The sequence below is a fragment of the Ursus maritimus genome, unplaced genomic scaffold, assembly GCF_017311325.1.
Source record: "Ursus maritimus isolate PB19 unplaced genomic scaffold, ASM1731132v1 scaffold_34, whole genome shotgun sequence".
Classification (NCBI taxonomy): Eukaryota; Metazoa; Chordata; class Mammalia; order Carnivora; family Ursidae; genus Ursus; species Ursus maritimus.
Window position 1 is genome coordinate 1,993,685 of NW_024426008.1, and position 14,993 is coordinate 2,008,677.

At 41.3% G+C, this 14,993-nt stretch overlaps 1 protein-coding gene across 8 annotated transcripts in view; it reads left to right on the forward strand.

Moving 5' to 3' along the window:
• Positions 1–14,993, forward strand: part of FANCC (FA complementation group C) — a 265,947-nt gene that overhangs the window by 232,625 nt on the left and 18,329 nt on the right. For 7 of the 8 annotated variants that reach the window (XM_040620151.1, XM_040620150.1, XM_040620149.1 and 4 more), the window contains 3 exons: positions 5,556–5,631; positions 8,614–8,695; positions 10,969–11,143. The exons of the other annotated variant lie outside the window; for it this stretch is intronic. In XM_040620151.1, coding sequence (XP_040476085.1) covers positions 5,556–5,631; positions 8,614–8,695; positions 10,969–11,143 — 333 coding nt within the window. The remainder of the gene's footprint in view (positions 1–5,555; positions 5,632–8,613; positions 8,696–10,968; positions 11,144–14,993) is intronic. 8 annotated transcript variants of the gene reach the window in all.

Consider the following 14,993-nt stretch of genomic DNA (forward strand, 5'->3'; position numbering starts at 1 on the left):
ATTGGTAGTTCTGATTTTTTGAGGAACCTCCATACCGCTTTCCAGAGTGGCTGCACCAATTTACATTCCCCACAACGGTGCACTAGGGTTCCTTTTTTTCCACATCCTTGCCCACACTTGTTATTTCTTTTTGATTCTAGCTGTTCTAACAGATGTGAAGTGATACCTCATTGTGGTTTTGATCTGTATTTCCCTGATGTTGAGTAACGTTGAACACCTTTTCAGGTACCTTTTGGCCATCTGTAGGTCTTCGTTGGAAAAATGCCTATTCATATTTTCTGCCCATTTTTTATGAGATTTTTTTTTGTATTGAATTGTAATGAATTCTGTATATATTTTGGATATCAACCCCTTATCAGATATATGATTTGCAGATATTTTCTCCTGTTCAGTAGGTTGCCTTTTCATTTTGTTAATGGGTTTTTTTGCTGTACAGAAGCTTTTTACTTTGATGTCGTTCACTTACTTAATTTCACTTTGGTTCTCTTTGCTTTTGGAGTCAGGTACAAAAATCATCACCAAGACCATTGTTGAGGAATTTCCCACCCCTGTGTTCTTCTAGGAGTTTTATGGTTTCAGGTCTTGATGTTCCAGTCTCTAATCCATTTTGAGTTTATTTTTTGTATATGTTGTTAAGATAGTGGTCCAGTTTTGTTCTTTTACATGTGGCTGTCCAGTTTTCCCAGCACCATTAATGGAAGAGACTGTCTTTTCCCCTTTGTATATTCTTGGCTCCTTGGCCACGTATGTGTGGGTTTATTTCTGGGCTCTCTGTTCTGTTTTGTTGATCTATGGGTCTGATTTTATGCCAGTACTGTACTGTTTTGATTATTATAGGTTTGTAATAAGGTTTGAAATCAGAGGGTATGCTGACTCTAGCTTTGTTCTTTCTCAGGATTGCTTTGACTATTCAGGGTCTTTTGTGGTTCCACATGGATTTTGAGATTGTTTGTTCTATTTCTGTTGCTTTTCTTTTCTTTTTTTTATTTCTGGTGCTTTTCATTTAGAATATTACCCTGCTAAGGCTACATGAATCTGGCGGTGTGAAGGGATATACACAGAGTCCCAGTGGAAAGCAGGGCAGGGATCCAAAAAAGAAAGAATTCATTGCCCTGACTTTGGGCTCAGATTAAGAGGGCAGTAACCTCTTATCTTTGCACAGGCCTTCCTTTACATATATTATGTCATTTCTCTTCCTGATTGCCTGCCTATTTAATTGACGGCCATTTCTCATCATTGATCTCCTGCCTTCTTGAGTGGCCATTTTTAGATTAATCATAATCCTTAATGTATAACACCCAATGTCCTGTGTGATTCATGCATAACGCTCTTTCCTTTCTGTGTTTTATTCATTCATTCATGTATTTATTCTTAATAAAATGAATATCTATGAATCTGATATCCAAACGAGACCTGGAGCAGTAACAATAATTTACTTGTATCTGTATAGCCTATCTCTGTCTTAGAGCCCTGCCTTTCTCCCCTGTGTAGCCACTGTTTTGAATTTATGTCTATCATTCCTTTGCTTTTTCTGAAAATAGTGTGGTCACATATATGGGATTTCCTAAACCATGTTTTCTTCACTTTTTTGCACTTCATAAAACAAACAACAAACAGGAGTAGCATACTGTATGCAGTCTTTTGAGCCTTGCTTTTCCCACTCACCAAGATTGCTCTGTGATGTGTGTGGCCATGGTGGGGTGTTGCTGTATGGTACTGTGTTGGGAAAGTGGTGGTAGGCCTCTGGGTTGTTTCCAGATTTTGTTTTCTTTTAGAAATAGGGTAGCTCTAAACTTTCTGGGATATGTATTTAGGAGTGCAAGTGCTAGTTATTAGGTATGCAAAGATTTAGCTTCTATAGATACTGCAAATTGTTTTCATATGTGGATGTGCCCATTTATACTCCCCCCAACAGTTGATGAGAAATCCCATTCATCCACATTCTTTCCCATTGTCAGAGATGTTTGCCTTCAGTGCTTCACATTCTCTTTTTATCCTTTCCTGTCACCCTTGTTGTATTTGGCAAGCACAGTGCAGCTCCATCAACGTGCCCAGTTGGACTACTGTTGCCACAACAAGCCACTTTTTCTAAGCTTGCGTAATGGCTTCGTACAAACAGCAAATCAGTTCAGGTTCTGGTTCCAGCACTGGCTGAGTCCAATAATGTATTAGACTAAATCTCCCAATAAAAATTATAAATGGTGAGCAAAATATGTTTAAAAACTATTTGAAGGTACTAGAGAGCAACCAAAAAAGCACATAGAAACTGGAGGAGGTTTAAGCCTTGAAAAAGGAAACTACATTGGAGTTTCTGCTGTCTCCTTAGGTCTCTCATGTGGGCAGTGGTAGGGGGTTTTGTGGGCTCACAATCTGATGGACTTGAGGTTTCATAAAACAGGACTGTGAGCTGCCAGAGGAACAAAAAAAAAAATGAATAAATGGGACAAAAGAAAACTAACATTGAAAAGTAGACTTAAATTACCCAGACATACTAACAAGTACATTAATTATAAAAATTAAATAAAAATTAGCTAAATATGGGGCGCCTGGGTGGCACAGCGGTTAAGCGTCTGCCTTCAGCTCAGGGCGTGATCCCGGTGTTATGGGATCGAGCCCCACATCAGGCTCTTCCACTATGAGCCTGCCTCTTCCTCTCCCACTCCCCCTGCTTGTGTTCCCTCTCTCGCTGGCTGTCTCTATCTCTGTCGAATAAATAAATAAAATCTTTAAAAAAAAAAAAAATTAGCTAAATATGCTAGTAAAAGGCACGAATGTCAGATTGGATAAAAAGCCAAGATCCAACTGTATGTTGTTTTCAAGAGACCCATTCTAACTAGAAAGACACAGAAGATTAAAGTGAAAGAAAGGAAGAGATAGGTTATACAAATAATGAGCCCAGGAAGCTGGTGTGGTGCTCCGAGCAGCAGATGGCGTAGACTTCAAGACAAGGTATGACCAGAGATAAAGACGAACGTTTTGTAATGGTCATCAGGAAAAATATCAATTATAGATGGGTATGTGCCTAATAACAGAGTTCCAAAATTCGTGAAGCCAAAATTGATAGAAGTGAAGAGAGAAAGACAAATGCACAGTTATGTATCAAATACTTAAGGGGTGCCTGGGTGGCACTGTCAGTTGGGTGTCAAGCTCTTGGTTTTGGCTCAGGTCGTGATCTCGGGGTCCTGAGATCGGGCCTGCATCAGGCTCCTTGCTGAGCGCAAAGTCTGCTTTCCCTCCCCCTCCGTCCCTCGTCGCCACACTCTCTCTCTCTCCCCTCCAAAATAAATAATCTTAAAAAAAATAAAATAATACTTAGAAGTCAATTTAATAAAAGATGTATAAGACCTCTACACTGAGAACTACAGAACATTGCTTAAAGAAACTTAAATACGTGAAGAGAGAACCCATATAATTCCAGAACAATAGCCAGAACAATTTTGGAAAACAAATGCAAAAAAAAAAAACCCCAAAAAACAAAAAAACCTAGCAGACTAATACTACCTGACTTCAAGACTTAAAGCTACAGTAATCAAGACCATGAGGTATCAGCAAAAGGATAGATTGGTAGAACTGAACAGTGAAGAGTCCAGAAATATATATCCATAGAGTTCGTACATTATATATATGTGTGTGTGTATATAGTCAGTTGGTCTTTGACAGAGACACCAAGGCAATTCAATGGGGAAAGGAACGTTTTGAACAGATGTGGTGAAACAGCTGGATATCTATATGGCAAAAAAATGAACCTCTACCTCACAAAGTACAAAAATTAATTTGAGGTGGATCATAGACTTCAACGTAAATGCTAAAACTATAAAACTCCTAGAAGAAAACATAGGAAAAAAAATTTTTTTTAATATTGGAACAATCTAAGATTTCTTACAAGGGATGCAAGAAAAGCATAAACCGTACAAGAAAAAAATGGGTAAATTACAGATTTCATCAGAAAAGCTTCTTTTCTTTGGTAGACATCATTAAGAAAGTGAAAAAGCAAGCCACCACCTGAGAGAAAATATTTGCAATACTTATATTTGATGGAGAACTTGTGTCTAGAATATATAAAGATCACTTACTCCCTAAACAACTCGTTTTTTTTAAATGTGCAAAAGAAATGAATACACACTTCAAAAAAGATACATAAGTTGGCAATAAACACATGAAAATTGTTCAACATCATTTGCTGTCAAGAAAATACATAGTAGGGGCTCCTGGGTGGCGCAGTCGTTAAGCGTCTGCCTTCGGCTCAGGGCATGATCCCGGCGTTCTGGGATCAAGCCCCACATCAGGCTCCTCCACAGGGAGCCTGCTTCTTCCTCTCCCACTCCCCCTGCTTGTGTTCTCTTGGGTTCTCTCTCGCGCTGGCTGTCTCTGTCTCTGTCAAATAAATAAAATCTTTAAAAAAAAAAAATACATAGTAAACACATAAAGAGGTGACAGTTCATACCCACTGAAATGGTTGAAATTAGTAAGATTGACAATATCAAATGTTTCCTGTGTGGAGCAACTGGAATTCTCATAACTTGCTGGTGGGAGTGTGAGATGGTACAACCATTTTGGAAAACTACATGGCATTTTCTTAAGAAAGTTAAACAGTAATTCCATTCCTGTGGTATTTACCCAAGAAAAATGAAAGCACATGTCCACAAAATGACCTAAATATGAATGTTAATTTGATGCTTTTTTTCATAGTAGCCGCAAACTGGAAACAACCCAAATACCCAGCAATAGGAGAATGAATAAACATTACGGTATATTCATATAATGCTTATTTCAAGCAATAAAAAAAAAGAATATAAGAATGAACTACTTAGGCACAGTAACGTGGATGAATCTCAAAAAAAAAAAAATATGTTGAGCCAAACCAGACACAAAAGAATACAGAGTCTATGATTCTATTCATAAGAAATCTAAGAATAAGCAAAACTAAACTCTTGTGGAAATCAGAATATTGGTTGCTGGGGAGTGGTAGAACCACAAATGAACTTTTTGGGGTGACAGAAATGTTCTCTGTTTTGACTGGGGTGATGGTCACACGGATTTGCAGATTACCAAAACTCATCAAGGCCTGAGCACATCACTGTTTCTAGATTTTCCTTTAATTTCTTACAAAAGTCCTTCAGAGGGCATAAATAACTATAGCGCTTTGGTCCTCCAAGTACTGAGAGCACCATTGTTGTTTCATGCTTTTTTTGTTGTTAAAAAAATCATGCTGGAATACGTAACATCTCACAACCACCTTGGAAACTCTCACTGAAATAGGAGATTTATGTGCACAGTTGGGATCATGTGAGGTAAAGAACTGCTATGAAGACATCAGGAACATAACTTTATTTTTCTTAAGCCCCAGAAGGTGATTTCAAAACGTTCATTTTTCTGGAACATATTTACAAGGTTATTGGAAGCATTTTTTAAAAAAATCAGTGTCTAAGAAAACATTCTGACCATGTTAGTACTAGTAGGTCTTTTTGGGGCAGATGATGCAAGATTTTGTTCTTCCTTAATATCCCTTTCAGCCCCAATGTTCATGTGGTTTTGAATTTTTTATTCCGTTGTAGCTGAAGTTTACATTCAAGACCTACTTTCCTTACGCTTCTCCATCTCTTGTTACGGTGCTGCTCCAACGCCCGGAAGGTACGTGAAAGTTGATTCTGCCCATATTAAAATAATTTCTGAGAAAGAACACTGACAGACCATGACCCTTATCTGTAAAACAGGGGAGATGGACTCGGTCATCTCTAACATCCCTTAAAGCTCTCAGGGTCTCACATTCTGTGGGATTTTGATATGAGAATTTTCTGGACTTCAGTTATCATCACTTACCAAAAGAAAGAAAAAAAAATGGCCTCTCGTTAGGTTTTGATAGTCTGCTGCGGATAACATAGGCCCCTGCTGGTGCCAGCCGGATCCACCTGAATGCCGGGAACAGGCTAAGACGTGGCTGAGGAAGGTTTAAACAGTACGTTTATTTGTATTTCATTCTTTCCACTCTGTGCCCCTTGTTGCAGAAGGAAAGATAAAATGATAAACAAAGTCTAGGAAATTTAGGGGAAATTTCTCCTAACCAAGCCAAGGGAAGAAGACTTTTGAAAGAATTCAATAAGTGTATTATTGGATCATGGCCTTCTCTGGTCTCATTTGCCAGCCTTCCACTGGCCACATCCAGTTGGGAAAGTGATGATTCCATCCTTAACCCAACTGGGGTTGACCTGTCAGCATTTTCAGGAACTTGTGTTTAGGCAGCATTTCAGGCATAAAGAATAAAGGTGTCCTTCCCCAATGGAAGCCTGACATCTGAGGGGAAGGCAGCACTGACACAGCACAGACTGCCAGAGAAGAAGGCATTTTAATTGTGGAAGGAAAAAGAAGAGGGAAAGAGGCGGTAATATTTCCTTTTTATGCCATTTTTGTTTGCATTTTTCTGAGACTTGAGTAAATTGATTTATTCAAGGAAAGTAGATGATTCAAAGTTTCAGAGCATTTTACAAAATCCAGTTCTTCTTCCTTTTTCTAAAAGTTGTAGGTTCTCACCTAAAGCGACCCATCTGACCCTGTCCTCTCAGGTGCTAGCAGTAGAGGTGGTAATGAGGCTGGCGGGACCTGTGGTCAACAGTTTTGTGAAACTTACCCTGTGGGAACACAACGGGAAAACTTTCATAACAAGACAGAAGAGTCTGCTTTTCACTTTGCAGCTAAAGTCAGATTAGAGAAGCCTGAGGTCAGTCTATGTGAAAAGCTGAATGAGCTCCGGAAAAAATACTAGAGTTGTTATTTTTTAAGTTGGGAAATCTGTAAACAAAAGACTAAGGTGATACCTTGAGCAGGAACTCAGCCATTTACATTTTCCTTTGTGTGACTGTCCTAGATTTATGTCCAAAAATAAATAAGGGAATTTTAGCAGAAGTTCCTCCTATTCTGCTTTTCAGCATATTACTTTTGGGTAAAAAAATGAATGTTAAGTTAACGAGTTGAAATATTTTTTTTAAGACTTTATTTATTTATCTGAGACAGAGAAAGAGCACAAGGAGGGGTAAAGGAGAAGCAGACCCCCCATCAAGCAGGGAGTGCGACGTGGGGCTTGAGCCCAGGATCCTGGGATCATGACCTGAGCCGAAGGCAGACGCTTAGCCGACTGAGCCACCCAGGCGCCCCTGAAGTATTTTTTAATAATAGAATCTTTTTTTTATAATGATTTTTTTTATATTATGTTAGTCACCATACAGTACATCCCTAGATTTTGATGTAAAGTTCGATGATTCATTAGTTGCGTATAACACCCAGTGCTCCATGCAATACGTGCCCTCCTTATTACCCATCACCGGTCTATCCCATTCCCCCACCCCCCGCCCCTCTGAAGCCCTCAGTTTGTTTCCCAGAGTCCATAGTCTCTCATGGTTCATTCCACCTTCTGTTTACCCCCCTTTCTTCTTCCCTTTCTTCTCCTACCGATCTTCTATTCATCAGAAATTGATTTTGTGCCCACTGTGAAGTCCGGTGGGGCATAAAAGATAGATCACTTACAAGCCCTGACTATCCAAGAGCTACAAGTAGAGGGGGACATAAAATAAGTATCTAAATAATTAATACAAAGAAGAAAATGAAACATGCCTTCAAAGGCTACAAATCAAGAGTTAGGGGCATTTCAGAGGAGGGAAAGATAATAAATGACCCTGTAATCCGTGACATTTGTGGAGTAGTTAGCAGCGCTGATCCCATCATTTACATTATCTTCTCATGTATTTAATTACAGAATCTATCACTGCATGGAAACGTGGTAACTTTTTCAGATGTTGTTTAGAACTGCAGATACGTACATGTTCAGATGTGTCTAAAACCATGGAATAATTACGAAACCAGAAAAACTAACTCAAGAAAAGACATGTGTTGGGGCGCCTGGGTGGCTCAGTCATTAAGCATCTGCCTTTGGCTCAGGGCGTGATCCCAGGGTCCTGGGATCGAGCCCTGCATCGGGGTCCCTGCTCTGCTTGGAGCCTGCTTCTTCCTCTCCCACTCCCCCTGCTTGTGTTCCCTGTCTCACTGGCTGTCTCTCTCTCTGTCAAATAAATAAATAAAATCTTTAAAAAAAGAAAGAAAAGGAAAGACATTTGCTTTTATGATATCTGCGTATTATTTTCCTGGCCTTTTCTTTCCTTTAAACCTGAAATCCTATTCTGAATTCATCACAGTCATAGAAAAAGAATTGGGCAGCCTATCTTTAGTTCCTTGTTGACTTTTACTACCATCTCCATGTACTTTGAAATCATGAATTGTCATGAATTGTCAGTGATAGAGGGTGGGGGGTGGGGTTGAAAAGAAAAAAACCTGGAGCATCTGCAACATAACATTTCCAGTCCTAGGGTGGGCTGCTGATGCAGTTTGTCTCCTTCCGTGTACCTGAGTTAAAGAGCCTTTGCAGTTTAATTCTGTGTAACACTGAGGATCTTCCCAGGCTTAAGGGTTGGATATTGGCTGGGAACAGCATGAGACCAGTGGTATGGGTCCCATGGACCAGGAAAAATAAGGCCTTTTTCCAAAGCTCTTCTGGTCTTAGCAGCAGATGATCCTAATAGGTTTGACTTTTCTTCAGTTCCCTCTGGTCTGTCTCTCTACACACAGATATTCCACAAGAACTGTGGCACCAGCCACTGAAACATATTTCTGAAATGCTCAGAGAAATAGTTGAAGACCAGACTCATGGGTAAGCAACTCTTGACAACTCCTAGGTCTGCGTCACAGTGGCTTCTCTTGACCCTGATCTTCACTTTATGGAGGGCTGACGGGGGTGGCGTTACTGTCTGTGACCGTCCCCAGACAGGTAAGCACACTGCTGAGTGAGAAGTGGAGGAAGCACAGAGCCAGCTGCATGTATCACTTTGAGCAGCTCGGAATCAACAGGTGGGTATGTAAGTATCTGGCACAGAAACTGTCCCGAATAATGGCTGGTATTGGGTTTTGAAATATACAAGTATAACAATAAGAAGACTAGACCCTATAAAAAGCAGTGCCCGCATGCTGCCCCCAGCCCCAGCCATGCAGAAGGAGAAGGGTGGTGCCCTCTGGGTCCCTTGGTCTTCTCCGACTTCCTGTTACTCTCTAGGGAAGGAAATTCTAACCTCCTCCTACACAGTAGGATAAAATGCCCCCTTTTCCTCCTCTTTTTAATAAATATTTGTCTAAAGTTAGAAAATCCATTCTAATATAATTTCCAACATGATATTAAGTACCCTCTCATATACATTATTTTCCTAAAAGCAATCACATTTAGGCTTTACTAAGTTCTTTGTGATGTAACACTCTTCAGCTTCCTCTTGACTTTTTCGTAGATTCTAAATATTTTGTTTGTTGTCTATATTAACCTACTAAGACTGTCTTTATTTGTTCCTTTTGCCACTATTCCCTCTTGAAATTCTCTGTAATCTCCTCACTGACCTATCATACATTCCGGTTGGTCCTCCTTATGTTCATGATCACTGATGCAGGCTTTGTGCCCATTACTACCTACCCCTCCCCAACAAGAAGATTCTTACCAATAAATGAGACGAACTAGCAGCCAGGTGGGGATCGGAGTATTGGCCACGCTAAAGACCTGTAACACCTGTGTGCATCCTTTCAGGTGGTTCCTGTTGCAGAGTAGGACCTAGACCCAAAACCTAGGGTTTTGGGACTCCTACCTAACCTAGATCTGCCTTCATTAGATTTCAGGGTCCACCTGCAGGGAGGAGTGGATGAGTCAGTTTAGATACTTTCTCAGCCGGCCACTGGGACTGCGTCACATACTCAGTTACTGGTAGAGAACAGCAAGAAGGACCAGGTGCATTTGTGAAAGGCAAGTTCTAAGCTCTGCTCCAGGTGTGGTCCCCACCTGTGAGCAGGGAGTGTGAGAGAGCCCTGGTGCTCCGCTTACAGTGAGGTCTGTATAGAAGAGACCCTATGGAACCTGTCCCTTGCTTTTAAGACCTCATAACCCAGCTGACCACTGATGCAGCCCACAGAGCACCACCTCTTTCTCCTATGGGACAAGTAAGATTAATACCCTCCTTTCTTCTTTTCTCTTCACTGTTCCACAAGCTAGATTTCATAACATTTAATTACTTGTTCTCAGAACAGATACAGCAGACCCAGACCCAACCAAGAGAGGCCCAGAACTCTCCTGTTCCAGGAGCTTCCCTGGTTCTGATCTAACTTGCTCTCTGGCCAGTCCTGTTCCATTTTTTTAGAGGAGATATTAAGCTGCTGACACTGTCACTGTGCATATTAATGATTCCTTTCCTTGAGTGAAGTCTACCCTTTAAACAACCAGCACACCTCTCAGTTCCCAGCATGACAGAAGGATAGCTTCACAAAAGCTTCTAACTTTCCAGCTTGGACATACACGTGATGACAGGAAAGAATACAGTATGCAGTCCATTCAAAATTTATAATTGCCAAAATACTGACCAGAACCTTGTGTTTTGTCAGAAAGGAAACAGCGCATGTTTCTGTCTGCATCCCTTCTCTGGTCTCCATCTGGACCCCCAGGAGTCCCCTCAGTTCTTGCTCTGGAGCTACCTGGGTGGCTGCCTAATGGCTGGGGGGCCCCACTTTCCACGGCAGCCCAGCTGTGCAGGCCAGGCAGAAAGCAGAGGGGGAGCCTGCAGGTTCTCATCTTGTAGCATTCCTGTTGGTCATGGTCCAGAATCTTTCTTTGTCAAAGGCCTGTACTCACTCATGGTCCTTGGATATAAAGATTTAAATGTCTGAAGTCCTCAGGGCACATGGGGTTTTGAAAGACCTGCCTTTGATGGCCCTGTGATGAGTTCAGCGTGGCATTGTGAGCTACATTTCTGAGTCTAACTTGTATTCCTCGCAAGTTGTACTTCAGTGGATAAGAACAATTTAAGCCAACCATTCGCAAACATTACAGTTGCTTTAAGAACCAAAAAGAAAAAGAAATCAAGTTGCCAGCTGCCATGTGTTTTGGTTCTGTTCCAGGTCCTACGGAGGCCCCTTTGAGTGCTGGTTTTTGTTCATTCACTTTGGAGGATGGGCTGATATCGCGGCTGAGCAGTTAGTGATGTCAGAAGCTGAACCCTCTGAGGCCCTGCTGTGGCTCTTGGCATTCAGCTGCAGCCCACATGACGGGAGTCCGCAGAGAGCACAGACCATGGTGGGTGGCAGGGCCCATTGCGTGTGGTGCTCCGGGACCGTCTCGGGATTGGAAAGGATGCTGCAGGAAGGGGCCCTGGAGTGGGTTTGGCTTCCACTAACCCTCAGGCACCTAAGCACCGAGTGTTCACTGTGTTCATTGTGGAAGCGTGTCGATGTCCACCCAGATAAGTGAGTGCGTGTGTGCTGGGTTTGTGGTCAGAGACGTCTTCTTGCCTCACAGGGTTGACTGGAGACAGCACACTGCCCCTCTGCTTTCCTAGGAAGCGTCGAGGAGATGAGGCAGAGCCCTTCTGTCTCCCGCATTGTTTCATCTGTTCTTGCTCGGCTGCCAGCTCTGCCCTCACAAGTGCTCCTGGCCCCAGGGCCGCGTCCTCCAGCGTTTGCTGTGCAGAGTCTGACTGCTCTTCTGAGGGGCTCTGTCCTCCCTCTGATCGGCAGCCCGCCTGTCTTGACTTACTGCTTTCTTAGATCAGTCAACAGGTCCTCACATTACCAGCTTTGTTTAGAACTCTTACTAAAGTAATCTGATATTAACCCCTTCCCTTCTGAAAAAGGACTTGGGCATTTTCATAAATAACAGAGCCGCTAAGTGCTAGACTGTCTATGGCGAAGAGAGTTGTTATTTTATGTGGAGTATAATGATTACAGGAGGCGATGCTTTGATTAAAAGCATTGGCACCTCCCTTGCAAACATTTATTTGCCGGTTTTTAAAACCTTAACAGCTAGCACTTTTTGCTAATTTTAATAATTAAAGGAAGCAGGTTTCCTTATGTAGAGAGCAGTTCTCCTGTTTGCTTGATGCTTTCCGTTGGAAAAAAGCAGAGAATAGTTCAGATATGGCTGTATATTTTACTTGTTTAAAGGTTTGCATATAGAGGAAAGAAAGTTTTGGATTTTAGAAAGTTGAAATTTGGTGATAATTTATATCATATCAAAAATAGAACATTTTAAAGAAATTATCATAATCCACATACATCTTTGAGGGTTGCTGTATGATTAAAAAGAAAGCCTTCTATTTCCCTTTTAAAATATCAATTAAAGGGGCACCTGGGTGGCTCAGATGGTTGAGTGTCTGCCTTCAGCTCCAGTCATGATCTCCAAGTCCCGGGATCAAGCCCCGCCTTGGGCTTCGGGCTCGGTGGGGAGTCTGCTCCTCCCCCTGCTTGTGTGCTGTCTCTCTCAGTCTCAAATGAATAAATTTAAAAATACATCAATTAAACTAATTAAGAGAAATCCTAATCCTAATTAAGGGAAATCCTTGCTTTTAATAATAGTTGTAGTTAAAATGTATGTAGCACTAATGATTTCCAAAGCCCTGTTACATATACTTTATATTTGATTGTCTATAAGCTAAATTGGTAGGTTATGTGTTAAATTCTATATTGATGATAGAAACTAACAGAAGTTCACTCTTGAACTATAGAGAAATAAACTGTTCCCCCAAAAATGTAATTTCTGGAAAGTTCTGCATTGGCATGTCTTTCTAATACTTAACTTGGTCTTTTTTCTTTTTTCTTTTTTTTTTAATAAAACGTGTGCATAGTTCTTATTACTTCAGGGATACTTAGGCATACTGGATAAAAATAGATTATCTTGGGGCACCTGCGTGGCTCAGTTTGTTGGGCGTCTGCCTTCAGCTCGGGTCATGATCTCAGGGTCCTAGGATCGAGCCCCACAACGGGCTCCCTGCTCGGCAGGGAGTCTGCTTCTCCCTCACCCCTGTCCCTCCCTGCAGCTCACGCTCTCTCTTGCTATCTCTCAAATAAGTAAATAAAATCTTTTTTTTAAATAGATTAATTAGTTCATTCAGAATAGTTGAGCGCCAGCATGTTCGCTTCCTTCTTAGCTACCCTGTCAGAGGTGGCTGTTTGTCTTGTGATTGAAGCCACACTTCATGTTTGTGATCCCAAAGCCTCTTTTTTCCTCCTTGGTGCCCAACCTGAGGCGCTGGTGTGTGTGACATCCTGACAAGCAAGTGGGCCCAGTTTTCCTAGTTTAACTAGGAAGACACACCTCTCACTCTCCAGGGTTTTTGAGCTCTAATCCCTTTGATGGTCTGTTGGGTGACTTGAGAAACAAACTCTGAGCTGCCTTTGAATGTGTGATTACTGGGAGATTTGAATGAGCCTGACGACATCTGTGCCTTTTCCTCAAAAGGTGTCATTAAATCTGGTTAATCGCTCAGCCCTGATAGCCTACTGTGGCTAGAAGCACTGCCTCCCCTGGCCATCTTTGAGGTTCAGTAGTGGGGAAGCAAAAGCAACCGCCACACAAAGACCCACACTTCTCTCTGCAGACCATGTTCACTGCCAGCCAGTGTCCATCTTCTTTTGCTAACTTGGAATTGGATCATGAGAAAAACAAGAAATACCTGTGTTTGTATATCCCTAAGAATTAGTTCAGGGTTCATACTCTAGCTTTGTCATTCCATCTCTAGAAATTCTCCTAGGGGAGTAATTAGAGATCCATACAAAGATTTATGTATAAGACATGAGCATTATTGTAATTGCAAATGTTACAAATGGCCTAAACTTTCAATAGTGAAATTAAATTGTGACATATCCTAACCATGGACTAGCATTCTGCCATGAAAAATCATGTTCTCAAAGACTATGTGTTCAAGATACATGATATTGCTTACAGTGCATTGTGAAAGCTATAAGAAAACATAATGCATAGTGAGTGCTGTGTTCACAAGGCATGGGAAAAAGACAAGAAAGATATGAACCTGGTTTCCTCCAACTTCCCTGGAGAAAATGGAGCGGGACCAGGCTGGGATCAAGTTAGATCAGAACTTTTATCTGGGTCATGGAGTTATATACTTTTTTGTTCTAAATTTCTACAGTGAGTATATGTAGATTTTCATAATGCAGGATAAAAAGTACTACTTAGAAAAGAAAGCTTATGTCTTTTACCTAAAAACAAATTAAAAAGCATTTAAAGTTTTGGCATGTCAGAAGCTTATGGCTATGGAAGGCATTTAAAGGGAAAGATGGTCTGGGATGAAGAAGACTGGTCTTAGGGAGTATTGGACAAGGGTAGAAAATCAAGAAGGTTTTCTTCAGTCAAGAAGAAAATGGATATGAAGGCATAGCTTCCTAAGCCCTGATATTTTTGCATACCATTTAGATGGCAGGAGGATCTTGGGCTCCCATAGACGCCATCAGATGAGGGCAGGCTGGGCGCAGCTGACAGAAGGAGGTGGTGAGAGAGTAGCCCTCTCCTGTTGGAATGCTGCCATTCTCCGTGGAAGAGCCCCATGGTGCAGTTTCTCACGGTCTTGGACTGTGGTCAGAATAGCTCACACAGCACTCCTAGTGTACTGGAGTTTATAACAGACTTCATTGAAGGAGGCCTTAACTTCCAGGAAAAAAAAAAAGACTCACACAAAATCCATAAAATTGGTCATGGGAATTCTCAGAATAGGCCTAAGTATTCTTCCGAAAATGATGGAACATATCTGTTCATGAGTGCCATGTGGCATTTTGGATCTATGGCTTTTCAGTTTTTTCTTTGTTTTCAAGTCACAACTTGATGTACCATTCTTATAGCAAGCAGAAGTCTCAGCATGAAATAAGTATTTTTTATGCAAAAACAACCCACAGATCTATAACAATCACCATTATTATGTGGATTCCACAGACTTGTGACCTCTGCTTGGGCTTTAAACATGTATGAACAGACTGTCCCAGTGTCTAAAACAAAACAAATGTGGTGTGTGTGTGTTTCCTCCCTTTAAAGATAGCAAAAGGCAAAAGGCAAACCTCATTCTTATCAGAACATTGGCTCAGTGAAGGTCCAGTTGCATGGGGCTTTAATTGATTTGTGGCTGTGATAGTGAGCGAGT